This window comes from Verruconis gallopava (assembly GCF_000836295.1).
Source record: "Verruconis gallopava strain CBS 43764 unplaced genomic scaffold supercont1.10, whole genome shotgun sequence".
Classification (NCBI taxonomy): Eukaryota; Fungi; Ascomycota; class Dothideomycetes; order Venturiales; family Sympoventuriaceae; genus Verruconis; species Verruconis gallopava.
Genome location: NW_015622146.1, coordinates 268,097 through 293,452, shown reverse-complemented (window position 1 = coordinate 293,452; position 25,356 = coordinate 268,097). Strand labels below are relative to the sequence as shown.

General features: G+C 54.0%; 10 protein-coding genes across 11 annotated transcripts; 7 read left to right on the top strand and 3 right to left on the bottom strand.

Moving 5' to 3' along the window:
• Positions 1-1,934: 1,934 nt before the first annotated feature.
• Positions 1,935-5,538, top strand: PV09_03752 (uncharacterized protein). Its single transcript, XM_016356989.1, has 2 exons — positions 1,935-3,148; positions 3,205-5,538. Exons 1-2 carry the CDS (start codon positions 2,782-2,784, stop codon positions 4,386-4,388), a joined length of 1,551 nt encoding a protein of 516 aa, XP_016215078.1. The 5' UTR covers positions 1,935-2,781; the 3' UTR covers positions 4,389-5,538.
• A 646-nt stretch (positions 5,539-6,184) lies between these two features.
• On the top strand, positions 6,185-9,980 carry PV09_03751 (uncharacterized protein). Its single transcript, XM_016356988.1, has one exon. It carries the CDS (start codon positions 6,753-6,755, stop codon positions 9,705-9,707), a length of 2,955 nt encoding a protein of 984 aa, XP_016215077.1. The 5' UTR covers positions 6,185-6,752; the 3' UTR covers positions 9,708-9,980.
• A 354-nt stretch (positions 9,981-10,334) lies between these two features.
• PV09_03750 lies at positions 10,335-11,988 on the top strand. 2 transcript variants are annotated; one of them, XM_016356986.1, is made up of 3 exons: positions 10,335-10,690; positions 10,869-11,078; positions 11,150-11,988. In XM_016356986.1, exons 1-3 carry the CDS (start codon positions 10,610-10,612, stop codon positions 11,744-11,746), a joined length of 888 nt encoding a protein of 295 aa, XP_016215075.1. In that variant the 5' UTR covers positions 10,335-10,609; the 3' UTR covers positions 11,747-11,988. The 2 variants fall into 2 exon arrangements, with proteins under 2 accessions (XP_016215075.1, XP_016215076.1); XM_016356987.1 differs by lacking the exon at positions 10,335-10,690 and having other exon boundaries at positions 10,702-11,078.
• Positions 11,989-12,976: 988 nt separating this feature from the next.
• Positions 12,977-14,356, top strand: PV09_03749 (uncharacterized protein). The gene is made up of 2 exons (XM_016356985.1): positions 12,977-13,407; positions 13,467-14,356. Exons 1-2 carry the CDS (start codon positions 13,155-13,157, stop codon positions 14,150-14,152), a joined length of 939 nt encoding a protein of 312 aa, XP_016215074.1. The 5' UTR covers positions 12,977-13,154; the 3' UTR covers positions 14,153-14,356.
• On the bottom strand, positions 14,139-15,617 carry PV09_03748 (uncharacterized protein). Its single transcript, XM_016356984.1, has 2 exons — positions 14,725-15,617; positions 14,139-14,653 (listed from the first exon to the last, which is right to left on the bottom strand). The coding sequence occupies exons 1-2, from the start codon at positions 15,341-15,343 to the stop codon at positions 14,229-14,231; spliced, it is 1,044 nt and encodes a 347-aa protein (XP_016215073.1). The 5' UTR covers positions 15,344-15,617; the 3' UTR covers positions 14,139-14,228.
• A 403-nt stretch (positions 15,618-16,020) lies between these two features.
• PV09_03747 (uncharacterized protein) lies at positions 16,021-17,655 on the top strand. Its single transcript, XM_016356983.1, has 2 exons — positions 16,021-16,380; positions 16,444-17,655. The coding sequence occupies exons 1-2, from the start codon at positions 16,278-16,280 to the stop codon at positions 17,559-17,561; spliced, it is 1,221 nt and encodes a 406-aa protein (XP_016215072.1). The 5' UTR covers positions 16,021-16,277; the 3' UTR covers positions 17,562-17,655.
• A 716-nt stretch (positions 17,656-18,371) lies between these two features.
• Positions 18,372-19,261, bottom strand: PV09_03746 (uncharacterized protein; the record flags this gene model as incomplete). The annotated part of the gene is made up of 2 exons (XM_016356982.1): positions 18,372-18,392; positions 18,458-19,261. The coding sequence occupies 2 exons, from the start codon at positions 19,259-19,261 to the stop codon at positions 18,372-18,374; spliced, it is 825 nt and encodes a 274-aa protein (XP_016215071.1).
• Positions 19,262-19,420: 159 nt separating this feature from the next.
• On the top strand, positions 19,421-20,538 carry PV09_03745 (40S ribosomal protein S23). Its single transcript, XM_016356981.1, has 5 exons — positions 19,421-19,494; positions 19,555-19,584; positions 19,652-19,844; positions 20,023-20,126; positions 20,182-20,538. Exons 2-5 carry the CDS (start codon positions 19,560-19,562, stop codon positions 20,295-20,297), a joined length of 438 nt encoding a protein of 145 aa, XP_016215070.1. The 5' UTR covers positions 19,421-19,494; positions 19,555-19,559; the 3' UTR covers positions 20,298-20,538.
• A 5-nt stretch (positions 20,539-20,543) lies between these two features.
• On the top strand, positions 20,544-21,897 carry PV09_03744 (uncharacterized protein). The gene is made up of 2 exons (XM_016356980.1): positions 20,544-21,055; positions 21,218-21,897. The coding sequence occupies exons 1-2, from the start codon at positions 20,731-20,733 to the stop codon at positions 21,520-21,522; spliced, it is 630 nt and encodes a 209-aa protein (XP_016215069.1). The 5' UTR covers positions 20,544-20,730; the 3' UTR covers positions 21,523-21,897.
• On the bottom strand, positions 21,579-25,348 carry PV09_03743 (uncharacterized protein). The gene is made up of 3 exons (XM_016356979.1): positions 23,255-25,348; positions 22,848-23,204; positions 21,579-22,798 (listed from the first exon to the last, which is right to left on the bottom strand). Exons 1-3 carry the CDS (start codon positions 24,843-24,845, stop codon positions 21,693-21,695), a joined length of 3,054 nt encoding a protein of 1,017 aa, XP_016215068.1. The 5' UTR covers positions 24,846-25,348; the 3' UTR covers positions 21,579-21,692.
• Positions 25,349-25,356: the final 8 nt, after the last annotated feature.

Genomic DNA, 25,356 nt, shown 5'->3' with positions numbered 1-25,356 from the left:
GTGTGCCAGACGAGAGGAGCGCATCGTGAACCTGACGGCTTCATGCATGCTTGCCGTGTCCACCAGAGGGACGCCGCCGGGGCCCGACGCTCCTCACCGTCATGGCCAATCACTGAACGGCACGCTTGTGACGTCAAAAGCTGCAGGAGACGTTCCTTGAACAGGCTTAGATGAAAGCAAGGGACACGACCGGGCCTGGAGAATAGGCTTCTCTGACGCACGCGATGGCCGGAGACCATTGGCACTTTGTGGCTAGTCGGGGTCTTCGGCAACGACAGTGATTGGCAGACGCACGCCTGTCGGCCTTCCTTGGGCTTCTGTGGACAGCCGTTGGAGCACATCCGGTGTCGTGTGGCGGTGGCCGGCGGCAGATCCACCCTACGAGAACGTACCTGTACGAGAAAGCCGAGCTGACTCGCACGAGAAACAGGAATGGAATGGCGACTTGTCTGAATCGATTGGCGGCTTCAGATGCTGTAACGAGTCGTTCGCGATGCTTGAATCGATCTGCCACAAGGCCGATCTGATTCTGGGAACGTCGTTTCGAAACCTCGATGACCTACAGGCGAGGAGGTCCAGTCTTTTGGTGTTTGTTTTGTTCGGGCTGGGGCATGCAGGTCCAGCCGGCCACTCGCTAGACAGCCAGCTCTGCCCTTGCAGCCAAAGAGTGCTTGCCAGGATATGCTAGCTTGAAGCTTTCCAAGTGTTTTCACGTCGCGATGGTCTCGCGAATCCGTCACGGATCGTGCGCGCCTTTTGGCGGCCAGACGCCGTCGTTTGGCGAGACCTCGGCATTGCTGGTTCGGACGAGCTGAGAGACGGAGCGGCTCTCTGTTGACTACGCGGGCGCCGGGTTTGCAGGAGCGGCTGCCAAAGATAGACGGGACAGAAGCGAGGTCTCATGCGAGGCACAATAAATGCGATGTGTGCGTATGACAGGGCATGGCAGGACAACCATTGTCCGAGGAGCGCGTTTGGAGGATTTGCTTCAGGCCTGGACAAATATGCGTTACACAAGTGGCCGTCGCATGCATTGTCAGGACGTCTCGGGACTTGGGGTTGCACGCGCAGTGTTCCGACCTGCGGAAGGATCTCAACGCTGCTGCTGCTGCTACTGCAGCAGCTGCGCTCTGAGACGGCCGGGCAGAACAGGAGACATGTGAGCTTCCAGCAGCAGAAGCAGTCATGGTCGTAGCGGTGATGGTGGTGCGACGGCTCGTTCTTGTGGGCGAGACAACGCACACGCAGACACAGACAAGCACGCGGCTGGCCGAGGTGCATTGACACGGCGAAGGATTCAATTGCAAGAGGATGGCGGAGAAGGGAGGCCCAAAGGGGCACATAGACTTTTTGCATAACGGTCGTTGTCGTTGTCGGCGACGAGAGACGACGATGATCTTGTCGCTGATGCTGATCGCCTCTTGTCTTTTGTCGCTTGTCTCTCACATCTCTCCACGGCACGGCGTCCGCTTGAAACTGGGGAAGCCTTTGGATCGCAACGACTGCAGCGGACACGACGGCAGCACGGCCTGCTGGGCGTCAGCGGGATGAATGAAAGGCTTCGAGTCCACGGACGAAAACGGTTCAGGTCCGCCAGTGAGGCCTACTGAAGCGTTTTCGTTAGGAGCGCTGGCGTTCCCCGAGCCTAGCGCGACCTGACGGGGGCTGTGGGCAGGCGGGCTGGGGGATGGATGTTTGCGCTGTTTCCCGCCCGACGGGCACATTCGTTCGCAAGCCAGTCACCCTTGGTGGAACCCAGCAAAGTTTCGCAGTGGTGGACCCGCCCGTCGGGTGGGAAGTGTTGTTTGTGAGGAGAAAAAAAAAGAACCCAAGACCTTGCTAGACGACGCCGATGAGTAGGCTCGTCGTTGGCTTGACAAAAGGCTTCTGCGCGTGTGGGCCCGTCATACTTTTTCTTCCTCCTCCCGCTCAAACAAAGGAGCACGACAAATCCATCTCGTCTCGCATATCCTCAGACACTTCCTCGCAGACACACCCGTCTTCGGGCACGGGCATATTTGCTGTATCTTCTTCGTGCTCGCGCGCGCGTCAAAGGCGTTGGTGCAACGGCGCCCTCCCGCGCAACACAAAACGGCCGCCATAGCCCGACCATTTTCTTGCCTCCCGACTTTTTCTGCACCGCCCAGCGGCAACAACAAGAACGCCAACATCAACGACGACGCGCTCCTTTCTCTCCCTGCCTGCGCCGTCTGCTCAGAGACCAACATCGCCCGCGGCTCGCCATCTGTCACGCCTTGTTTGTGCCTCAGCAAAACAGGCAGCAAGGAAAGACGACGGCTTCAAACCTGTTTGCGGCCTCGCTCCCCGTCGTGCGCTTACCGGCCACCCGAGCCCTAGGTTCGCCAGCACACGTGCTGCTTGTTGACGCGGCGTGTATGCTCCATCCGCTACATGTGCTGCTACTCTGCTGTCTTTCCTGACCGACCGAGCATCATTCGCTGGTAGCTTTGTGACCTAGCTCCCCGTCTACCAAAAAGTCGCGCAGCAGCAAAAGAACGTTCACCACGTCGCTGTCTTGCGGTGGCTGCGCTCTCGTGGCACCATCCCACGTCCACCGCCACGGCTCCCATCTGGCCCACGATACAATTTCGCCAGTACTTCTTCGCTTTCCACTCAAACCGAGCGCCGCGTGCGGCCAGCGCATTCTTCTCTTTCTGGACGAGCGCGACGAAAGACCTCACCCCGCCGTGGTTCGTCCTTAAAGTGATGGGACCCTTCGCAACGAACGGTCCCAAGCACTGAAGTCCCGTCGTTGCGAGAATGCGCGAGCTACGGCCACTGAACCTCCCCAAAATGGCACTCGACCGCAGCGCCGGTGCCTCGCTTTCATGCGAGGACGTCACGGCGACCAAGAGCTCCGTCTGCGGCCACGCTTCTGCAGGTTCCATCTCAAGCGCGTCCGATCTGTCCGGTCCAACCACACCCACCTTCTCGGTGCGCGGTCATTCTCGCTTTCCAAGCTCGGGCTCGTCGATGACTTCAAATTCGACGTCTCCCGTGTACGAACATATCGACAATCTCGGATCTACCTGCAAACTACCCATGCCTCAGCTTCCTGAAGAGCCCGCCGAGAACGAAGAAGACGTCTGCCCCAGGGATGACCATCCCGTCGACTCGTTCGATTCATGTACGTTATTGGCCCCTTCGCTGCCGTATTGTTGCCAGACTGACAAAAATCCGCAGATCGGTTCGACGACGTCGACCGCAGCACCATCTTGTTGCGTGAGAGCCACGGCTTTGATGCCCATGCTCTGGACGACTACAGCGGCCGACCAGCGCCATGTCGGGAGGTGAAGCACCAACGGTCCATGGACACCTTCAACACGCTGTCGTTGCGTCTGAACTCCTTCACCAAAAAGTTTACCAGCCGCAAAAACGCTGCACTTCCGGCTGGGCTGGGCATTCAAACGTCGAACTTTTCAGGACCGGCCTCCAGTCGCTCCTCGTCCCTGACGAGCGCGCACTTTCCCGGCTTTGATCAGAACGATGTCCTGCCGCCAACACCTGCCATGTCTGTTTCGTGCATCAGCACGCCCGCCTCCCCGGTCGACGAGGTCAACAGACTGAGCGTCGAGGAACCGTTTGATCGCAGGGCTCTGTCGTCAACGCCGCTGCTGCCACCCATGATGACCTCGTCTGCCGAGGCGATTGTGGAACCTGTCTATAGTCCTCTGCAGTCGCCGACTATAGCAGACCCAAACAAGACCTTTTCCATGGTCAGCTCAACCACGTACGAAGCCCCGCGTGTGTCTGCGCTCCCTTCTCCGCCCCTGTCATCCAAGCCGTCTATCTCGTCGTTCCAACGTGGACGCACAAGCACCTTCGCCAGTGTACCGGACGTCCCTCCAATGTACAGGGAAGATGCCGTCGACGAGTGGAGTGTCAAGCTCGGTCACGCAAATTTCACTATCGATCCTGCCCCTTACCGTCCTTCGGTGTGTGATGCAGAGACCTGTCAGGTGCTGGTCATGGATTGGGAAACCGCGCGCCAGCAGTACTTCAAATACCGAGCGCGGGTAGTGGAGCACTATGGCGCCGGCTCCAAGACGTTCAAGCTGACCGAGGAGAAATGGCGAAGCATCGATGCGCAGTGGAGAGAGAACGTCGCTTTCGCTTCTGCGCAGGCCAGTCTTCTCCGCGGCGATGCAATGCCAGTCACTCCGGTTGAGCCTGCTCCGCTTACCAATATGCCTACAATCTGCGACCCACGCTACGATGGCAAATTTCCAACGCTCGGAGACCAGGACATTGTCGGTCCTATGGAGGTTGCGCCTCCCCTACCTCAGACGATGCCATCTTCGCCTTCTGGCAAGCTCCACAATTTCTTCCGCTCCATGTTTGGCCGCTCAAGATCAGCGACCAGGTGAGCACTGCATACTTGTACAGATCTCCTTTTTACGATGTCATGAGTTTCAGAGCACGATACCCCCACAGTCCTTTTGTCAACGACGTCACTCGGCATGATTGGCGGCAAAGCACTCCTTCAGAAAAAAAATTTTCTTCCCTGTCAGCGACATTGTACAAAGCCGATGTCATACTTTTTTACGCGTAGAATTTAGAACTATCAATTCTGCGGGGGCAAGCCTCGGCGGCGAGTGCACCTACGCGTTACTCTATTCAACAGAACAGACGAGCACTAATGAGTCGCATTGCAAGTCTGGGAAGTCTGTTTCCTGTGTCGAGTCTGGTACAGCTGCCTCATCTGGGCCCAGACATAATTCAGCACGCGAGACTAGCAGAAGTTGCCGAAGTGTCCAACTGAAACGCAACTGGCGTTCTTTTCGTTTGTCAAAGCTATGCTTTATTCGGGTCTGTATGTCCGGAGGGTCGGGTTTCAAAAAAAAAAGTTTTGGGAAAAGGGTCCTGTCCCTTTCTCCGGCGGTATGGAAAGGCGATTCAGGAACGAACCATTCTTTGGCATGGCGAGAAGCAAACTTTGGGACCGATCTCACCGAAAAAAGAGGTTTTATCCCTTCCGATGGATGGCGGTGCGTTGTAGGGTCGCGACAAGAACCGGGGATGCCAGCACCGGCCTTCCATTCGACTTCTGTCGCCGCTACGCCGGTTTGACATGTTTTCCAGAAGGACGGCCCCATGGACATGGGCTTGGAAGGAGTGCTAAGGTGCATGCTAGCAAATCTTGGTTCGAGTACCTTCCAACCCCAGCGAGAGAGTTATGGTTCGGCTAAAATGAACGGTCACACTGCGGGCAGCCTTCTTGCTCTCTAAGTGAACAAGAAGCCGAGGGATGCCATCGATGTGTAGGGACTACCAAGAGGTAGCACAGGATTTTCATTAACTTGTGATTCACGTTATAGTAATGGTTACTGTCGCCGACTCTCACGGCCGATGAACTAGATAACGGTCTCAGCGTAGGGACGGCCAAGAGGCCAACCCAATCTGAGCGGTAGCTGTGTATAATTATGGCCGAAATGGCGAAATGTAATTTTGTACAGCGGGCCTTGAAGCCTGGCTGGGAACAATATGTATTTTGACAGTCTGAACGGGTGCGTCGTGATGTAAAAACTAGATCTAGTTGTTCGTCTCTGGATTCCACGTCGGGAAAGACGAGGGATAGTGTCACGCCTTGCACAGAGACAGGATAGACTAGTCTTTTTGTCAACTCGTCGAATTTTTGCCTCTAATATCTGTTTGATTTTCTTCTTTTGTCTTTGCTCGCTTTCCTTTCTAGTTTTGGTTGTCAAGTCACGATCTGGATTGTCGCAAATCTGGATTGGGCTGGTCAGGATCTCAAGCATGGAACGATCCGCCCAGTTCGGATGCGTCGACATGCCTGGCAAGCGATGAAGTCATCGAGCACGACGGGGGAGGGGCACGACATGCCTCTCGCACGCCTCTCGCTGTGGGAAGCGAGCACAAGAGCTCTTTCAGGTTCAGCATTGCGAAGGCAGCATGTTGCAGTACGGACAGCCGCGGTGTGGCAGTCCGAAACGTCCACGCCCCAGAGGACGAAGCGAGAAGAGGAACAAGAAAGAACTCGCCGGGTGGAATCTTCTACCACGCAGTGGAAGGATCTGCGATCTTCGCGGCTGGCTGGGAGAGAGGGCACGAACATGCGCTGTTCCGACGTGCGCGACGACGTTCGACGAAGCGTGCAAGATGCGAGAAAAGGCTGGGCTGGGTCGTACCTTTTTGCGCCCAACCTCGCATGACGCACTCGCACGCACAGCCAAGTCCTGCCTCTTCTGCCTTTTGGCTTTCCCGGCCTTCGAAACTTCCCCGTCACCCTCCCACTGTTCTTCCTCCACTAACTGCGCCTGTGGGCCACGCGCCTGTCGCGAGACGTCTTCTTTTTCCTTTGGCTTCGTTCATCCTTTTCTTCCCGATTTCGATTTCCTCGCCCCCCCTTCTGCCGCCGTTGAATTCCACCTCTTGCTTTTGGGCTTGTAGCGCATCCTTCGCTCGCTTTGCTCGTAATCAGCGGGCGGGCTCACTCTCACTCGCACACGGACACCGCCCACCCCACCCAAGCCCGACAACTTTGAAACAGGATCCTTCTTTGGATCTGATCACGCAAACCACCGCTCGCTTTTCTGTCGACTTCCTCCCTCTGTACATTCGGAATCACATTTGCACACGCCGCTTTCGAAGCGCCGCTCCAGAGTTGTGCATCTGCGCTCTCGGCACGTCGCTCTGTCGCATCACGAACACAGCACTCAACATTGTCCTTGCTGCCTGCGCCTGCGCACTCCGGTCACAAGACACGTAGCATGGACAGCCAACGGCCGCTGACCGAGGTCGACCTGACCGACATCCAAGACGACGACATCCCTGAGGAATCCGAGGACATGAGCTGCTCGGATGGCGCCCAGCAGGCGTTCTCGCCGCCTGCCAGGATCGCCGCGCGCTTCTACAGACCGACCATGGCGCGACGGAAGTCGTCGGCCGCATCTTCCCGCCGCAACTCGCTCACCTCAAACCACTCGCAGATGTCGAACAGCTCGTACAGGCAAGCCTGCAGGAACAACCATGTCGCGCAATACTTGCGGCGGGCGAGCATCATCGAGAGCCGGAAGAACCGACTGGCGGCGAGGGAAGCGCACGCCGAGCAAGTGCGATTACGAGCGGCACTTGCCAAGTCCGCGCCTCGGTCTTCGAACAGCGAGGAGAGGGCCCTGGCTGCGCAGCAGGCGCGTGAGGTTCGTTTGGCACAGATAGCGCAGACGTGCGCGGAGGAAGTGCGAAAGGCGAAGAAGAAGGCCGAGGAGATGAAGGAGAAGAGGGCGGCCGAGGAGGAAAGGTACAGGTTGGAGATGGAGGAGAAGCACGCGGAGGCGGAGAGGCGGAGGCTGCAGTATCAGCGGACGTTGCGGAGACCCCGAACGACGAGCACGCCGCCGAACGCGGGGGGCCTGAAGAAACCGCCGAGCCCGCCGCCTTCAACTTTGGACGAGAAGACGGCAGCACAGAGGATCCAGAGAGTGTGGAGGGCGACACGCAGGAAGAGGATCTTGAGTGCGTTTACCGCACTGGGCATGAGCATTGATCAGGTGCAGAGCTCGAGCTACGAAGCCGTACGCGAGAAACTGCTGGACGATCATGTGCTTTCCGTCACGAAGCAGGTCCTCGAGATGTACGGGCTTTATCGCGTAGACGAAGCTGCAGCCACGGGCCCTACATCGGCGATGGCACTGCAGACCCCGACGCGCAACTTCCTTACCGCCTATCTCCTGCTCGGTCACCCAACCGAGGTCTTGACGCGAGACGGAGAGCAGGAGAAGGACTTGATACAGAAGGCCAAAGATTTAATCTTGGCTTTTGAAGAGACGGTGTCGAAGAGCACACAGTTCAACAGATACCAGCCCAGCTCGACTTTGCTAGAAGAGCTTCAGCTGGCGCATACTACCTACCTGACTGCGTTCGAAGCGTGGAAAGCCCAGGATTCGACGATGTTGGTGGAAATCATGGTGGCCACCTTCGTCCATCTGGATGCCATTTGGCAGTCTGTCAAGGATGACAACGCGGGGGGTGTGGCCGAGGAGTATCGCGATGGCATACGTAACAACCAGATTCAGCTGTTGGTTCGCATCAAGAGAATGGTAGGCAAGGAAAGAGCCAACATCATGATTGCAAAAGCGCTGCGCGAAGCGAGGAGGAGAGGACGTCTTCGCAGGAAACCCGTTGGCGACGTGAGGCCGAGGGTCGCTCCGGAAACTTCCATCCACCCTAACAAAGCGGATGGCAATGAGTCACTGGCGGTATCTCCGGAAGCGACGTCGCATCTCGCTCCGTCAGCCTCTGAGGTCGAGGACGTCCAGAACAAGGCCTTTGCCAAGCTCTTCTCCGTACTGCCGGACAACCGCGTTCTTACGCATGAGCTTGCCATCGATAGAGAATACACAATCGAGATGGGCCCGCATTCGGATCTCCGGGATGCTTTGAATCGACAGATCATCGAACAGATGAAGGCAGGCTTCGCACAGGGCGACGGCGACGCGTGGACCATTGCCATGGCGCAAAACATCCGCGCGAAGCTGTTGCACCTGCTGGGTCCCGACAAACCGAACAGTCCGACGCGCATGCAGATTATGGAGGTGCTGGATCCCGACCTGGTGGCTCAGCAATGCGCGCAGGGTATTTTCTCATATGAAAAGTTCTTTAACTTCATGGCCGCATTGCTTCCCAAGCTTTGCGCTCCTGTCCGCGACGAGGAGGTCAAGGCACTTTGTGAGGAGCTGCAGCACTTCGGCAGCACCGAGGAGATGATCGAGAAGCTCGCTAAGCTGCTTCGCATGATCGATCTTTTTTCCCTTGACTATTCGAACTACCTTCTCAAAGCGGTTGCACCGCGCCTGATACAGGAGGCGCCCGGCTACGAACAACGTCGCTTTGGCGAACAGCTTGTCCATGGCGAGATCACGTTGCGTCGAACAAAGAGGTGGTGGAAGAATGCTCATGTGAACTGCGTGACCGAAGGCGATAGGCGTAACCCGCATAACAATCCAACTGCGCAGAAGATTTATGCGCGCGGACTCGTGGACCTGGCCATCGCGTCCACGAAGCTCAAAGAGTCGGAACTGCCAGAGACTCTGCAGCTCGACCGTGATCGTATCATCAAGATCCGCCGCGACGCCGTTCGCATCACAATCATAGGGGCAATTCTCCTCACGGCCAAGAGCCTGCTCAAACGGGACGTACGTTCGCAATGGAAGCCCGAGGCCAACCGACTGTGGGGACTGTTTAAAGACGGATACACGTCTGAGACAGAAGACATTGCATCCAAAGCCCTTTCGATCATCGAGAGCGGTAAGCCCATGCCTGCGACGACCAAAACTCAACTTCTCGGCACCATATCGCGTCTGCTCCCACAGGCTGAGAGCGGACGTTTCACGGACCCGGTCGTGAAAGTGCTCTTCCAGCGGCTGCGGACGCATGTCTTCAATCGCCTTTCGGCGTCGTCGTCCAACGAACGTGTAAGAGCCGCGAGCTCAGCTGGCGAAGGACTGGCCACGAGTGGCCTGCCGGAGTTTATCGTGCATGTGGGCGATATTGTGGATCTTCTGACGCGCATGAGCGATGTAGATCGCAAGAGTCACGGCGTGTGGTACGAGCAGGTTGCTGCCGAGGTGGAGGCAATGGCTGACGAGGACGGAAGCGATCTGTCTCGTGAGACCACCAACTCTGAATCCTCAGCGAAGGCTTCGCCACAGGAAAGCGGATCTTAAAGGTCCTATGACGGTGTTTTGCGGATATGACAAGGGGTGGAGGCGCATTTCTGGCGTTTTCGTTTGGCTTCTCTCCAAACGATCATCTTGGGTAGAATGAGAGAAAGAGAGCGAAGCAAGTGCTACGGCTTTTGCATCAGTATACGGCATGAATGGCGTTCGCTTTGGTCCTTTTTTTTGTTTTTGGGAGGCGTTTTTACAACCACAGATTGCATGCCTGCTGCGTAACGCATATAGAGACGAAACGAATTTGAAATTTATTCTTGACCCATGCATTCTTTAGGAATCTGATCGCGTCTTTTAAGCAATTGGCTCGATCCATGAGTCATCACACTGTACTGAGATCGATCCAGCATCCAGAAGCCAGGCAATCACACCAACCACAGCAGTCGACGAAAGGCAAGTATGTCGACCGCAGCCAGTCAAGAGGCTAGGTCTTGTGTCTCGTTACCCGGCAATTTCCATCAAAGCACTCAGTGCAGCAACACCCCGCGCCCTCAGTGGTTGACGCGGAGATTTGGCGCGATGTCCCCGAGAGCGCTAGCTTTTAGCGGGGCCGGGTGGCGGTAGGAACAGGCAAAAGCTGTGCGACAGCGTCTGTGACGCCATGGATCCTCCAACAGGTCGGTCGGAAAAAAAAATAATATTAAAAAAGAGAAAAGCGGTGCGAACGAGCGCTCGAAACTGTTTTCCCTGATCGCCGCCCACGCCTTCCCCCTCAGACGCAGCTCCTCGTCTGGTCCTCTTCCTCCTTCGCCCCCTCCTTGTCGTCTCCGCCCTTTGCCCTCGTCTTCCTCTCCTCCACGCAAACGTCGTCTCGCCCCGCTGCCGTGAAACCCCTCCGCTTAGGCCTTTGTTCTGCTCCTCACCACATATCGAGACGCGACCTCACCGACCTAGCCATGGTGCTGATCCCGGACGTCCTGCCGCCGAGCCTGCAGACGTGGACCGTGGCGGTCGTGGTGTGGAACCTGTTCCCCGTCGTAAGTCACCGCCTCTCTCCGCGTCCCCACACTGTGTGCGCACCTGAATGTCTCTCCTTTAGACGTGGGTGCGTGTGAGTGTGGTGTGGTCGGCGCATGCTCTGCCTGCCTCGACGACGACGACGACACCGTTCTCGGGCGGCGGCAAGATTTGGTGCAATGAGGCTGACGCGAGTAGTTCACCGGTGCGCAGTGGCTCACAGACTGGTACCCCATGGGCAAGACCTCGATTGACTCGCGCTTCAACATCCCCGGCAAGATTGCCTGGTTCACCATGGAGGCACCAGGCTTCATCACGCTGCTGTACATCATGTTCAACCTGCCTGACCAGCTGGGTCTGGACTGGCGCTCGCTGCCGACGTACAATTGGCTCATGGCCGGCCTGTTTGTACGTCTGACCGCCTTTGCCCTCGCCGTCATCGTTCGGCTCCCCTTAAAACGGTGCTGATTGCCGCGCAGGTGCTCCACTACCTGAACCGTGCCGTCCTTTACCCGCTCGTCCTGCAGCCCTCCATATCCCCCATCCACCCGTTCGTGTGGTGTATGGCTCTCAGCTTCCAGCTTTTCAACGCGACCTGCATCGGCGGCTGGCTCGCCGGGTACGGTCCCACGACGGACGCCGATTGGTCTGGCGCCCTGCCCCGCGTCACGATCGGCTCCGTTGTCTTCTTCGCCGGCTTAATCGGCAATATATGGCACGACGACGAGCTGCGCGAGCTCCGACGGGAGAGCATGAGACGCCAGAAGGCAGAGCTGGAGAAGAAGGCAAAGGAAGAGGGAAAGCCCGTCGAGCAGGTCAGGGTCGACAAGGTCTACCTTCTGCCGGAGAACGGCCTGTTCGCCTACATTCTCTACCCGCACTACCTGTGCGAGTGGATCGAGTGGGCAGGCTTCTGGATCATAGGCGGTCTCCACTGTGCGCCAGCGAGGTGCTTCTTCGTCAACGAGATCACCACCATGACTCCGAGAGCGCTGCAGGGCTGGCATTGGTACGTGAAGAAATTCGGCGCTGACAAGGTGGGAAGCAGGAAGGCCATCCTGCCCGGTCTCTTGTAGCCTCCGGAATCTCCTCTCTCTCTCACATTCTTTCTTTTCTCTTCGCAGGCACCTTACCACCCTTTTCCGGGAGGAGAGACGGGGCTTAGCACGGCGTTGACTTTGACTGGCGAAACGCGTCGGATACAGACGTAGAGAATGATGAACGAAGGTGTCTTGTTAACACATATAGTATAGCCCATCTTAGGCTTCGAATGTGCAAAGCGCATGCGTCAAGATGTCAATTGACTGCAGATTCATCTCTCCTTTTTTTTTTCCTTTCACATTTCTACATAATGGTTCGCTATTTTGGGGCTTTCTATTCACGCAATACGAGCGTAGCAAGTAAGCGCAGCCCCGGCTACTTCGTGTTGCTTCCATCGGAACCTGTGAATATTTGGGGTCTAGGCAGCGCGGTTCTTCGCAGAAAGTACCGTCAAGGATCTGGGTCAAATTTTGTGCGTCTAAGCACCGGACACGAAGGATTCAGCATGTAAGAAGGGCGCAGCAATCAACTCGACTGGGAAAGCAACACACGCTGAGGCATTCCTCGTCGAGCGCTCATTCTCGGCTGAGACCATCACAAGAGCCAAAATTGGAGCTTGACAGCGGACTTACGAAGGCATCGATGTCGGGCATGTCATGAAGAAGGGCTTTTCGTGAGGAGGCTTTTCATGTGGTCCAGATCTATGAAATGGTCGACGCAACGGCACCCCCAGGAACGGTATCTAGAAGGTGTACAATCTCCCACGATGGAGATGAATACATGTGCTTACACGGGTACTGGGGTACGAGTTTTCTAAGATTTTATTTTTATAAAGAGACGGTCGAAAAATCTTGCTACTCTCAACTTCGACCGCATATCAGCGTTAGGAAGAATGTTGAAGCTCATAACCTTGCAGGCCTGGGCACAGTGACGTACTTGTTGACTTTCGGACACGCGGTCTTATTCGCCCGGAAACAGGAGATTGCATACGAATATCTCCGCTTGAAGTCCTTGAGTGCCCGAAACAAAACTTCTGTTCACAGCGGTGAAATAATGGCGCGGAATCACGAGGTGGTAGCATGAAGGTACGTTAAAACTTGGGAAGACTGAAGTCGACTGTGGCGGCCAATCGGAGCTGAACGAGACATACGATAACAGGTTAGACTCAACTGATCAGAATACGATTCGAGGTTAGCGCAGTATGGGTAAATACGAAACAAGGTTAGCAACCATGCTCAATGAACGAATGAAGATGGTTAGGTGTAATGAGAACGAAGCGGATGGCTCTGCAGGATGGGGAACAGGATGGCCCAAAATTAAGATATAAATGGTGTCAAGCCCGTTGGTCGAGAAGAGGAAGAAGCACCTCATCAAACTTTGTTCCACAGTCTGGGACCCCCGAGCCGCAATCACTTTAGATCGAAATCTTTCACACGAGCAAGCATGAGCAAGAAACTTCTCGTGGTCTTTGGAGCCACTGGCCAGCAAGGTGGATCCGTTGTTGATCAAGTCCTGCAAGATCCAGCTTTGTCTCGCGAATTCTCCATCCGAGGTCTCACTCGCGATCCTTCGAGTCCGTCATCCCAAGCTCTGGCTAAACGGGGCGTCGAAGTCGTGAAGTGCGACACCAGCTCTGACACCGACTTAAGAGCGGCATTGAATGGCGCCCACACCGTTTTCTCCATGACGACGTCCAGTATGCCACTTCCCCTCCGCTTTTCAACTTTATCATTGCGTAGCTAACTAGTAGAACAGTATACACGAGGACAGGCGGCAAGGAAGAGGAGGAGCTGGGGAATCACATTGCCGACCTCGCCGTGGAGTGTGGCGCTCAATATCTAATCTGGTCATCCATGGTGTCTCCTAAGAAGATCTCCGGCGGCAAATACCCGAATGTTGACCTGTTCGAGTCGAAATACAACACAGAGCAGTACATTCGCACATTGCCAATCAAGTCATCCTTCTTCGTGCCAGGTTCCTTTATGCAAAACTTGACGGGTCGGCAGAAGCCTAGACCACTCGGAGACGGGACGTATGGGTTGTTCAACATTCTCAATCCTGACGCCAAGACAGCCTTCATCGATGTCGCAGCTGACACTGGCAAATGGATCGCGGCCATGCTTGCGGATCCGGACAAGTATGCCGGCAAGAGCATCGCGTGCGCACAAGGGCTGTATACGCAGACCGAGATCGCGGAGATCTTGTCGGCGGCCACGGGTAAGTCAGTAAAGCATGTCAAGATACCCGTGGAGCAGTTCGCGAGTCACCTTCCGGAAGGGTCGAGGACCATGATCACAGAAATGATGCAGTATTGTGGAGAGTTCGGGTACTATGGAGCAACGCAGGAGGAAGACGTAAGGTGGGGCGCTGAACAAGCACGAGGCAAGTTGACCTCGCTCGCGGAATACCTAGAAAGAGAGCCGCTCAAGCTGGACGAATAGGTCAAGGCAAAGAGCTAGCAATCATCACATTTGGGAGAGAAGCGGCCGGTGATTTTTGCTTTCGTAGGCGTACCTGTTACATCTTAGCTTTAGGATCGTCGACCCTTGTAAACAGCGGGGCGCTCCTGCCGCCTCTGAACAGATCCAGCATCTCCTTGCTCATCCAGATCTCTCTGCTCTTTGCGAGTCCGGCTTCAAAGTCCCATATCTTGTCCGCCTGAACCAGATAGCCGGCGCCGTTCCGTTGCATTCCGCCGTCAATTAAGTGACATACAGCAAGCGCGATGCCCTCGGCCGTGTTGATCGGTACACCAACCTTGCTCATCTTCTCCGACCACTGGTTGATAGCGTCTTCCGTGGAGACTCCGCTTTGGATGTTCATCTCGGCCTCGCGGTTTCCGACGAGGATGGGCGTCTTGGTTATCGCAGGCGCGACGACGGAGATGGCGATGTTGAACTTCTTGGTGTCCTGCTTCAAGGCTCTCATGAGGCCCACGACGCCTGAAGGCAAACGTCAGCAGAAAGGTCTTTCGCAGCGGGGAGTATGCTTGGGAAGGGTCGATCTCACGCACCGTGCTTCGCAGCGCTGTACAGCCCAGCACCTGCGCTGGCCAAGTATCCAGCCAAGCTTGCCGTGATGACGATGCTGCCTCCCTCGGGGTTCTTCCGCAGGTGGTGAATCGCAAGCCGCACCGTGTCCGCCGCCGCGTCCATGTCGATTTTCAGCACCCGTCTGTCCGGCTCGGCCAGCTGGCCGGACGCGTCCATGGTCTCGTCGAAGAATTGGTCGCCGTACTCGGCGATGCCCGCGTTCGCGTAGACCGCGTCGATGCGGCCATAGTGTCTGGCGATGTTGGCGAAAGCGGCGCGCTGCGACTTCCAGTCGGTGATTTCACACTTCTGGTAGAGAATCCGGTGGGCGTTTGAGGCGGACGCGAAAGACGGCGGCGGAGGGCTGCGGTCGATGATGCCAATCTTGTTGGAAGGGTCGAGGCTGATGAGGAGCTTTCCTGTAGCAAGGCCAATGCCGGATGCTCCGCCGGTGATCACGACGACCTTGTTCTTAATGTTTTTGAGCTCAGATGGCTGGACGGTGAACACACGGTTCGCCATGTTGTTCGGTGATACGCGTTTTTGATCCCCGGAGTTTAGATGCTCCTTGGGTGTAGGAGTATACCAGTACAGGGACATCACAGCGAATACGCATGCGGCCACTCTCGCTTACAACATATACTTACTTGGGCTGGGGTGCTCGTGGATTGGGCTGCGCAGCTGTTCGCGACTCGGTGGATTATGTCCATGGTCGGCGGCTCTACGCAACCCCGCTGCGGAGATTCATGTCATGGACCGAGATATCCCGTAAAATCTTGGAGAACAGTGGACAATGTAACGAGGCTGATGCCACTTTCGGATCAGAGAGCACTTTGCAACAGCAGTGTTCCGTCGAAATGGTTAAAGGGTTGAGTGCCACTTAGTTTGTTAAGTTCGTAGTGACGGATTCCGAACGGAAGCTTCACCTGAGCGCAACGAGAGAGCTCTCCAACCTGCCAAGGTAAGCATTCCTCTCACCATCAGCACCCTGCTCCCAAACCAGAGGTCGCATCATTGCAATTACGTAGCAATTACTGCGATCGCACCAAGGCGAAACCAGTAAATGCGTTTACCTGTTCATGGATTCCAATCGCGCACTCTACTGCCCGAAGGATATTGAACCCGCAAGCATTACCGCATTCGTGCTTGGAATCGCCAATCTGGAAAATGTCGTGACCCAAAACAGCTCGAGATCCGAGCAGAGCGTTACCAACAAGCGGGGCATGCCTCATACAGCCTCGTCCATTGTGCAATTTGGAGAGCTACTGTGCATAAATAGCAAGGCCCACCAGTACACGTCGAACAGCGATTACCGTCCTTTCTGAGCAATTCGATCACCCTGACATCTTGTTTCCTTTTTCTATCTCGACTATTCTGCGTCCGCCTTGACATATAGTAAAGTAATAACGATTGTGTCTAGACTGTAGTTTGGCCTTGACCTATCTGCCTTCGAGTGGGGACCGCTTGGTTGTGCCATTCAGCTATCCAATCGACACCCTCAGCTAGCCCAATCCCGTCTTCCGCATCTGAGAGTATGGGCTCACTTCCAGCTACCTTCGAAGAGGTCCTGGCTCAATCGACGGGGAAAGACTCAAATATTGTCCCGGGATGCGTTCTGGCAGCTGTGAATTCTTCAGGTACGTCTAGCATCAGTATTGAGCGGTTTGTTTCAAGAGAAATGGCTCATGCTGACCGATCAGGCGACTACTTCTACCACAAGGCTGCTGGTGACTCCGGTGTCAAACCAGACGCGAAACCGTTGGATATCGAGGCTACTTTCTGGATTGCGTCATGCACCAAGTTATTGACGAGTATCTGTGCTTTGCAACAAGTCGAGCAGGGTAAAGTCGATCTGGACGAAGATATTACGCGCATCGTACCAGAGATGAAGGACTTGCCCATCATAACAGCGGACGAGAGTGCACCAAACGGCTTCACGCTGAGACCCCGGCACAATAAGATCACGCTGCGCCAACTGCTCAGTCATACCTCTGGTGTGGGCTACGATTTCTTAAGCCCTCTCATCCAAGCCTGGAGAGAGAAGAATGGGCCTCCTCCAGCCGAGCGCGCTGGCAAAGTTCTTTTGCAATATTTAACTCCCCTCCTGTTCGAACCTGGCGAAGGTTGGGCTTACGGTAGCGGCATTGATTTTGCGGGTATCATGGTGGAGCGTCTCAATGGCGGCCAGCGTCTGGGCGAATACATGGCCGAGAAGATCTTCAAACCGCTGGGAATGAACAGCACCTGCTTCCACATTGACCGCGCTCCAGAGATTCGCGCTCGTCTCATGTCGTCTTCGCGACGTGAGGCCGATGGCACACTGTCTCACAGTGATTCGAACGGCTGGCCAGAGCACATGGACGAAGACTGTGGAGGTGGTGGACTATGGTCCTCGGTTACGGATTACATGAAAGTACTGGCCGATCTGATCTCACCGCAGCCTACCTTGTTGAAAATCGACACGATCAACAATATCCTCGCAGCGCCGCAAATTCCTCCCGGAAACAAAGGTCTTGCTATGCTAGCAGATGCGCGAGGTGGTGCTGTGGCTGCCAATGCGGCTGCCTCAGCAGATGCGCCGCCTATCAATTATGGATGCGGCGGGATGGTCATTACGGCGGATTCAGATATCCTTCCTGCAGGCACTCTGACCTGGGGTGGCTTGCCGAACCTGAAATGGTTCTTAAACAGAGAAAAAGGAGTAGCAGCGATGTACGCGACTCAGATATTGCCTCACGGTGATGAGATGAGCATTGGTCTGTCAAACAAGTTCTTCGCTGAGGTATTGAGGCTTCATCAAGAGAAGAAAGTTAAATAAAGCATGTAGGAAGCATGCTTCTTAGTCTAACGTGCTGTGCATAATGTAAAAATAGAGAAAACCCACCTCGGAATCAATTTTACTTACGTATGAAGGATGTCGGTCTCTAATTTCTCCATTCTGCGTGAACTTTGCTTACCAGATTGTCCTTATTCTACATTGCTCAAAGTTGCTGAAACTGACGGTCCTTCTGCACCAGTATTATGCTCGCCGTCTGGTAACGCTGACTGTCCCGCACGGTCGGGCGATAGTTCAGTACGTAAAAGCCACGGATGTCAATGTTGGTCAGTTCACATATTCTTCTCTGCCCATCATCCTGCCAGTGACCCTCATACTTGAATGACTCTTTCCACAATTCGTTTTCGCCGAGCCATGTTAAATCGAAACAACTGACTTACACTCTCTTTTCAGATTCTGTTCTTTGACCTCGGCATGGAGCACTTCAGACAGTCTAGAATGATTTACACCATGATAAGGTCACGTATTCCTATGTTCGTCTTCCACCAGGCAATAAAATTGTACGATCGTTATCCTGTACCTTGGGGATTCTGCAACACATTCGCTATACCTGACAATCTCCTCGTTGACTGTTTTGCCCTTTTGATTGAGATACGCAATGAACAGCTTAGAGAACCCAACTTGAAACTGAAAAAAATGATTGAAAAAAGTTTGGGAGCGGAACTTGAAGCCCATAAGCTATTTTACCGCAGATGCCAGAGATCAGAGCTAACGGGGTCAGTGATTCTGAATGTCCGTTTGAATCCTGAGCGTCGTCTCGTCAACATCAACGTAGTATTGCGTACACTCAATTTAGACCTTCATGTACTCTATCTACGTCTGTTAGCTTCTACAAACAGATGGCATGAATCCACGCTCAAACACTATACTCAAGATACACTCGCCGTGTCGATGCTATCCCTTTCCCCCCAAATCTCCTTGCTCTCCACCTCGACGTCCTTCATGGCTTTGGCCACTACTTCAAGTTTCTTCACTACCTCCAGTACACCCTGATTCACTCTCTCAAAGTATCGGTCATTCGCCTCTCTTCTCTGCCTAGCGAGCGCAATGTCTTTTTCCGTGTCCTCTTCCAACTGTGTTTTCGACCCGGCCGGCTGGGTTGCCGCCACTTGGCCTAGTTTGTTCGCACGGTCTCCGGATAGGGAATCAACTGTATTGATAGGGTTTGTAGCGCCAGCACTGCCTGAATGCGCGGTGGCCGAAGTGCTTCCCGTCTGGTCCTCGTCGGCTTCGCTTTTGGCCCAGGCTTGGGCAAGTGCTATCTGTGCGGTACGAAGCTCTTCAAGGGCGCGCGAATGTCCCGGTCCAAATACGTGCGTTCCACTTGTGGCATTCAACTCGACCTCCTCAAGGGTGTTCTGCATTTCAGCCCACAATGCATCTGTACGTTCGTTGCTTACACCCTCCCATGTCGATATTTGGACCGTAGGATGTCTGCTGAGTCCCCCAGACGTGTTACTTTCCACAGGACTAGATGGAACATCATGGACTTCACTCGACTGTCCGAGGCGTGAACGTTGTCTGCTCAATGGTTTGGCACTACTGGAGCCTCCTTCCTTAGGCGATGTTAACGAAAGGTTCGACGCATTGCGTGATGGAGGGCCGACGAAGAGTGAAGGTGCAGGGAGGCGTGATATTCGCGGCTTCGTGCTGCTGTCAGCAGGTTCTTTGCCTGCAGACATGATTGTTACCTTACTACATGATTTGCTTGATAGTTTACGCAGGCATTTGTTGATTTTGGTTGATCTTCAAACTGCGATGAAAGGCGTTAAGGCCTTGTGGCCTGAAAATCCCCAAGGCAAAAATGCGCCACAGCCCACAAACTGGTCGAAAACTTGCATCCGCACTTTTCGAGAGCGACAGCTACATCTCGCACACACATACACCACACACCCATTGCGCATTCAATAATTCGGTATGATTACTTCAATAGGCTGTTCAGTCTCATTTGTAACATAAGCTAATACTGTCACAGCAATCATGGGTAAAGGAAAGCCTAGAGGATGTATGTTCCTATCGATCACTCTGTCCCCGTCAACCTCCTCCCAAGAAAAACTGACATGAAAGTACAGTGAACGCCGCACGCAAGCTGCGCAACCACAGACGTGAGCAGCAATGGGCAGATCTTCACTACAAGAAGCGATTGCTCGGCACCGCCTACAAGTCCTCCCCATTCGGTGGCTCCTCGCACGCCAAGGGCATAGTTCTGGAGAAGGTCGGTGTTGAGGCCAAGCAGCCCAACTCTGCTATTCGAAAGTGTGTGAGGTGAGTTGGCGCATATTTTTTCATTTTCAGGCGGTGTGGGTTGGTAGGCAGTACACCATAAAGAAGACCGCCTCCTACGATGTCCTCGAGGGCATCACGTCTAGGGCTCCAGACGAGTGACAGGGCAGAGAAAGTATTCTACTGTTTAACATCGTTTCTAACACAAAGGTTTTAACAGAGTTCAACTCATTAAGAACGGCAAGAAGGTTACCGCCTTCGTGCCGAACGACGGTTGCCTTAACTTCGTCGACGAGAACGACGAGGTCCTCCTCGCTGGTTTCGGTATATTCCAACCTTTCACATCATTCTTCGATAACATTATTCTAACATGTTTCAGGTCGCAAGGGCAAGGCCAAGGGTGATATTCCCGGTGTTCGTTTCAAGGTCGTCAAGGTTTCTGGTGTCGGTCTGATGGCTCTGTGGAAGGAGAAGAAGGAGAAGCCTCGTTCATAGATTCGTTCGAACATGCGTGTGTGTCTGCTACTACGGGTTTTCAAATCATGGAAGGTGTACACGGATTTTATGGGTGCAGACGTTTCAAAATGCATCTTCATGATTGCATAGAGGCCTACTATTACGGGTCGAAAACAATGATATAGTATGGCATATTGTTCGCCATTTCTGAGCAGACCATCAAATGCATCAATGACCTGATCTCTCTCTGTGCACAAAATTAAACTTAGTCCAACACTTACTTGTCTCTCCCCACTCACGTGATATGAAAACTCCTCAGTCGACGTCTTGTACCCTTCCTACCAGCCTCTAGATGCTTACATCCATTTGAAGTCCTCCTCTTGGCTGGCGTTGGGGCTAAGGAACCTTGTCTCTTTTCCAATTTTTTCTTCGTTCGGATTTTTCCACGGCCATTTCAAGATTTCGTCACAACATGTCTGCGTCCGACAAGCAGTACACGTATATAGTAGAGCACCTGGACCCTGAACTCGAAGCTTGGTCTGCACTTGAATACAAGACTATAGCGAAGGAGTCTAAAAGTGCGGGCTCGCGATTCTTGCTGTCCAGCGTTCCGGCCGATTTCAAGCTGCCGTCCGAGCTTGAAGGCGTAGACGGATTGGAAGTCGAACACAAGAGCGTGGAAGAACTGTTCCGAGATCGAAAGGGCGAAGTTTGCTTGCTGGACCCGAAAGCGGAGAAGGAGCTGAGCCCTGAGGATAAAGACGTCTTCAGCGTCTTCTTGTTCGGCGGTATACTCGGTGAGCCATGAGTTCCTCCTCGCCCTTCTCTTGATCCCGGCGCCCCCCCCCCCCCCCCCCTCTCTCTCTCTCTCTCCCAACCTTCCCTTTATCCTTTTTGTCCCCCTGCCCATGATGAACGCAAGTGTTTTCGAGCGCGAACTCACACGACCCGGTCGCCAGGCGACGACCCGCCCCGGGACCGCACGTCTGAACTCCGCGTCAAGGGCTTCGCCGGCCGACGGTTGGGACCTGTGCAGATGACCACGGACACGGCGGTGCGCGTCACGCGCATGGTCGTCCAGGAAGGGTATGAGCTCGAGAAGATCCCCTACGCGGACTTCCCGGAGATTCGGGTCGACGAGCACGAGAGCACGGAGATGCCGTTCCGCTACGTGAAGAAGGCGGACGGAACGCCCGTGATGCCTGATGGGATGATAGACTTGATCAAGAAAGATTCGGAGAAGGGGCTTGGAGATCTGCTGTGATGGTGATGGCACTCGAGCAGGACGGAGTGGGAGATCGGTGTTGTTTCAAGCGTCTTGCTTGCCCTTTTCATGGCGGAAAGGACAGTCGGTGAGACCGCTTTGTCATATCACATACTGATTGCCAAACACAAAAAACTTTGTGGAACATCTACAACAAGACTCTTTCCTGGTCAAAAGCCGTAGTCTATATCTAAACTCTCCATGTTGCTCAGATCCAGATCCAAATCTCCAAAGACGTCGTCGTCAGGATTCATGCTTTCTCCTCCTCCAAGAAGTCCACCCATTCCACCATCACCTCCGTTACCGACGCTAAAGTCAAGCTGCATAGAATCTGCGCCATTCAAGCCTAGGTCCGCAGTGAGGCCAGAATCCTGAGTCAAGTCTAAGGCAGGTTGCTGTTGAGTTGTGTTCTGTTGTGTTGTGATAGAGTCGAGCATCTGCTGTACATCTTGCGGTGGCAGCTGGCCCGTCAGATCTGGGAGTGGAGCAGTGCCGATGGCGCATTGGGCTTCGACACGGCGATGCAATCGGACGATCGTTTCGGCAAGCGACTGGTCTTTCTTGATAATATCTGCCACGCGTTCATTCTGCAGCGAAAGCGCCTCTCGAAGATTTAGCCGCTTGTTTTGGTACGGATGCTGTGCTGGAACGGGGCTCGTTGGCCAAGCGATTTCAATGGGGCTGTTTTCTGCCTTTGGCGCGCAGACTATGGCTGTCGCAATGTCAAGAGCTACGGCCGCAGCACCAGCTGCATTTTCACTCTGTTCCTTGATTTCGGCAAGCAGGACTGAAAGCATTTCTGTTGCGCCGATGAGGTGCTCAGCTATGAGCATGACTCGGTGCTGATATGGTGGCGGTAGCTGCGCGGGATTCAAAGTTGTTATTTGCAGATTCCAATTGATGAGCCCCTGAAATGCGCTTTTGACCGCTGATTTCACGCCTTGTGGCAATGAGTACATTGCAATTGAGGTGCAGGGCCCGAAAGGACTCCGGATGAAGTCACCATATTGCTTTAAGCTTTGAAGCATGGGGTCCACATCTACGCGTTTGGAGTTGATCTTGCGCAAGGTGCGAAGACAGTGGACGAGTGGCAGAGATACTATGCCCATGATAGACGTGTGCATAGCCTGTGCTTCACCCGATGATGGCGCTCGAGTGACTCTCTGTAGAATCTGGATGATAATATCCGTATTTACACCTGGATATTCACGCACGTAAGTGGTAATCCAATGTATGGCGCCAACAAGAGATGGAAGTAGGAATGGCTCCTGCAGATCTATTGTTTGAATTAGCCTGTGATAAGTTCGCTAGTTTGGTAGGCTTACACTCGAGCCCGGTTTTAATGGTATCTAAGCTCAACACGCCCGCTGAACACGCAAGAATAGTCTGGCTGAATATGGTCGGAACGAGTAAATAAAATTGTTGTGGTTGACACGAAGCAGTGACTTCTTCTGTGATACCATCTGGATCAAAGAGACCCTTCACCCAGCTGCCAAGATGCCGTGACTGTTCCTCGGTCATCTGGCTCGAAAGTTGTTCCTGATGGTTCTGAGCTACGTATCGAAAGACGAATGCCTCCTTTGGCATGCCGGCCTCTGCGTGTGAGAAACCATATCGGTACACAAATGTGAGCACAAGCAGAAACACCGAAGCGAATTCGTCATACACGGGTTGAGATTCGCCTATATAAGTCAGACTTAATCGCAGCATCAAATCAATGTAGCTGTCGTACCTTGATCATCTTCATACTTCCAAGTCTCGAGAAGCTGGCACAGGGGCTGCAGAATACTTGCAGGAGATGTGAACTGCAACATGGCATCCAAGAAATGCGGTTTGCCCGCGAACGCATTGCAGATCGATTTCAAGGACATTGTGTCTTTCGTAGCGCAGGCTGTACGTATAGCTTCGACCACAGCCCCGATGATTGCACCGGCATTCCCATCAAGCTTCTCAAGATCGGCAATCAGCTGCACCACTTTGCCTGGCTCATTGGCACACTGTTGGGACAACATGTCTTTATGCAAACGACTTGATGGTGAAGGAGGAGAGTCGAAAGTTGATTCTCCAAGTAGGCGCCCTACACTGTTTGCCGTGAGCAATCCATGAAGTATACAAGCATATACGAAGTCCTGTCTGGTATCTTGTAAAGCTGTGTTGCTTTGCAGCATGCCTAGCCCTACAGTAGGAAAGACATTGATGTCAACGTGTGAGAGCGCCTGTTGTATAACAAGCTCTGGGGCCAGTAGGGATCCCGACAATGTGGACAAGAGTAAGGGAACCTTGTTAACAAGAAACGACTTCAACGAAAACATCGAATGGTGAGGGTCAGAGCGTTCCGCTGCAGCAGCCAAAGTGTCGAATGCCGCAAAGATCAGGTCCATAGTCAATGACTGAGCATCGCCACCATAACGTGTATGTAAGTAGTTCATCATCATGCTCTCGTCGGTCAGCGGACAACCGGTCAGTAATGCGTTGAGAAACACAAAGGTATGAGGACGCGTATGCACCATCTGCATATCTACAATGGCTTCAATTTGCATCGCAGTAGCGACATCCAGAGCGGCATCCTGCGGCTCGGTTTCCGAGTCCTCAACGAGGCCGCGATTCTTCTGGGCAGAATCGAGTCGAGCTGCGTTCGCAGCGTGTTGAGGAGCTGCGGTAGCCCAGAACTGTACGAAGGACGTCAAGCCTTGAGCCAGCTTTTTCTTCGTGTCTCTTGAGAGCATGACATCGATCACGCCAGCGACCCTGGCGTTCTCGAGCATGGCGATGGAGAGTGCGCCGAAGGACTCGATGACTGACATTGCCTCCACAAGCACCTGGTGGTCAGACTCATCTGCAAGGCTCGTGCCCCTAGAGATGTTTGCTTCAAGCCACTCACTAAGAAGCACGAGCGCGATGCGGGTTTCGTCCTGCGTCTTCGGCCGTCCTCCGTCTGGCAGGTATGCTCGCGTGAGCATATCGAAAACGGCCGACTCGAACTCCGCAGTATTGTATACCTTGTTCTCTTTTTTCTCAGTTGAATCGAGGTCCCGAGATTCCGGTTTGATTGCAGACTTTGAGTGCCTGTATAGAGCTGCGAGAAGGTCCGCTGAATTGATTCGACCGTGTTCAAGAAGGGTCTCAACATATACAGACAGGAGAGGATCAAACATGTCAGGGGTGAGCTCTTGACGAGTGATGAGCATATCGGACAGCTTGGCACTCATGATCGGTGTCCTGCGATACAGCTGATCAGCAAGGCTGTGGAATTGCTCCCTGCGTACGCGACGCTGGAGGCATCGATCGAGAAGTTGCGTCCATTGTTCCGATACGGTTGCCATCGTGCGTTTCAGATCGGTGAGTGAGTGAATAGCTGTGGGTCCTTGTATTGGACGCAAGCCGTACCGCAGGTTGGCTGCGCTGGTTCCCGGTGCTTTGGAGGTGCAGAAACCAAGCTGCGAAAAGGTTGGGGGCCCCGAGAATGCAGGTGACGCGCTCACTCGGGTTGCGTCCCGAAGCCAACGGCTGTCAAGAACGCCTATCTTTCGGGCTGCGACCTTATTCTGAGCAGATCTGAGTTGACCAAACGCCCAACTGGTCACCCGAAGGCAATCTATTCGTTCTTGCAAAACGGTGTTTCTTTACGACGCCTTCATTCGTAATTGATCACTTAGCGTCAGCGCAAAGCGCATTCGCATTCGCAAACGTTCGCTTTCGCGACAGGATCGCCCCGCAGATGTTTTGAACACGCTTATTTTTACGCGCGATGGCAAATATAGGATTTTCGATAGACTAAACGGTTGATGAGGTTGGGAGACAGCTGAGAACAGGGGTTCGCCGTCGAATAAGGTT

What these genes read in the sequence shown, in the direction of transcription:
- PV09_03749 (XM_016356985.1), top strand. Translation starts at nt 13,155, where the DNA reads ATGAGCAAGAAACTTCTCGTGGTCTTTGGAGCCACTGGCCAGCAAGGT. An exon ending in TTTCTCCATGACGACGTCCA is followed by an intron (nt 13,408 to 13,466) that starts GTATGCCACTTC and finishes CTAGTAGAACAG; the next exon opens with TATACACGAGGACAGGCGGC.
- PV09_03744 (XM_016356980.1), top strand. Translation starts at nt 20,731, where the DNA reads ATGTCTGCGTCCGACAAGCAGTACACGTATATAGTAGAGCACCTGGAC. An exon ending in CTTGTTCGGCGGTATACTCG is followed by an intron (nt 21,056 to 21,217) that starts GTGAGCCATGAG and finishes CCCGGTCGCCAG; the next exon opens with GCGACGACCCGCCCCGGGAC.
- PV09_03745 (XM_016356981.1), top strand. Translation starts at nt 19,560, where the DNA reads ATGGGTAAAGGAAAGCCTAGAGGAT. An exon ending in TAAAGGAAAGCCTAGAGGAT is followed by an intron (nt 19,585 to 19,651) that starts GTATGTTCCTAT and finishes ATGAAAGTACAG; the next exon opens with TGAACGCCGCACGCAAGCTG. An exon ending in GCTATTCGAAAGTGTGTGAG is followed by an intron (nt 19,845 to 20,022) that starts GTGAGTTGGCGC and finishes AGGTTTTAACAG; the next exon opens with AGTTCAACTCATTAAGAACG.
- PV09_03750 (XM_016356986.1), top strand. Translation starts at nt 10,610, where the DNA reads ATGGTGCTGATCCCGGACGTCCTGCCGCCGAGCCTGCAGACGTGGACC. An exon ending in TGTGGAACCTGTTCCCCGTC is followed by an intron (nt 10,691 to 10,868) that starts GTAAGTCACCGC and finishes TGACGCGAGTAG; the next exon opens with TTCACCGGTGCGCAGTGGCT. An exon ending in GGCTCATGGCCGGCCTGTTT is followed by an intron (nt 11,079 to 11,149) that starts GTACGTCTGACC and finishes ATTGCCGCGCAG; the next exon opens with GTGCTCCACTACCTGAACCG.
- PV09_03748 (XM_016356984.1), bottom strand. Translation starts at nt 15,343, where the DNA reads ATGTCCCTGTACTGGTATACTCCTACACCCAAGGAGCATCTAAACTCC. An exon ending in GTACAGCGCTGCGAAGCACG is followed by an intron (nt 14,654 to 14,724) that starts GTGCGTGAGATC and finishes GTTTGCCTTCAG; the next exon opens with GCGTCGTGGGCCTCATGAGA.
- PV09_03747 (XM_016356983.1), top strand. Translation starts at nt 16,278, where the DNA reads ATGGGCTCACTTCCAGCTACCTTCGAAGAGGTCCTGGCTCAATCGACG. An exon ending in GGCAGCTGTGAATTCTTCAG is followed by an intron (nt 16,381 to 16,443) that starts GTACGTCTAGCA and finishes CTGACCGATCAG; the next exon opens with GCGACTACTTCTACCACAAG.
- PV09_03752 (XM_016356989.1), top strand. Translation starts at nt 2,782, where the DNA reads ATGCGCGAGCTACGGCCACTGAACCTCCCCAAAATGGCACTCGACCGC. An exon ending in CGTCGACTCGTTCGATTCAT is followed by an intron (nt 3,149 to 3,204) that starts GTACGTTATTGG and finishes AAAAATCCGCAG; the next exon opens with ATCGGTTCGACGACGTCGAC.
- PV09_03743 (XM_016356979.1), bottom strand. Translation starts at nt 24,845, where the DNA reads ATGGCAACCGTATCGGAACAATGGACGCAACTTCTCGATCGATGCCTC. An exon ending in GAAGTATGAAGATGATCAAG is followed by an intron (nt 23,205 to 23,254) that starts GTACGACAGCTA and finishes TGACTTATATAG; the next exon opens with GCGAATCTCAACCCGTGTAT. An exon ending in CATTAAAACCGGGCTCGAGT is followed by an intron (nt 22,799 to 22,847) that starts GTAAGCCTACCA and finishes TTCAAACAATAG; the next exon opens with ATCTGCAGGAGCCATTCCTA.
- PV09_03751 (XM_016356988.1), top strand. Translation starts at nt 6,753, where the DNA reads ATGGACAGCCAACGGCCGCTGACCGAGGTCGACCTGACCGACATCCAA.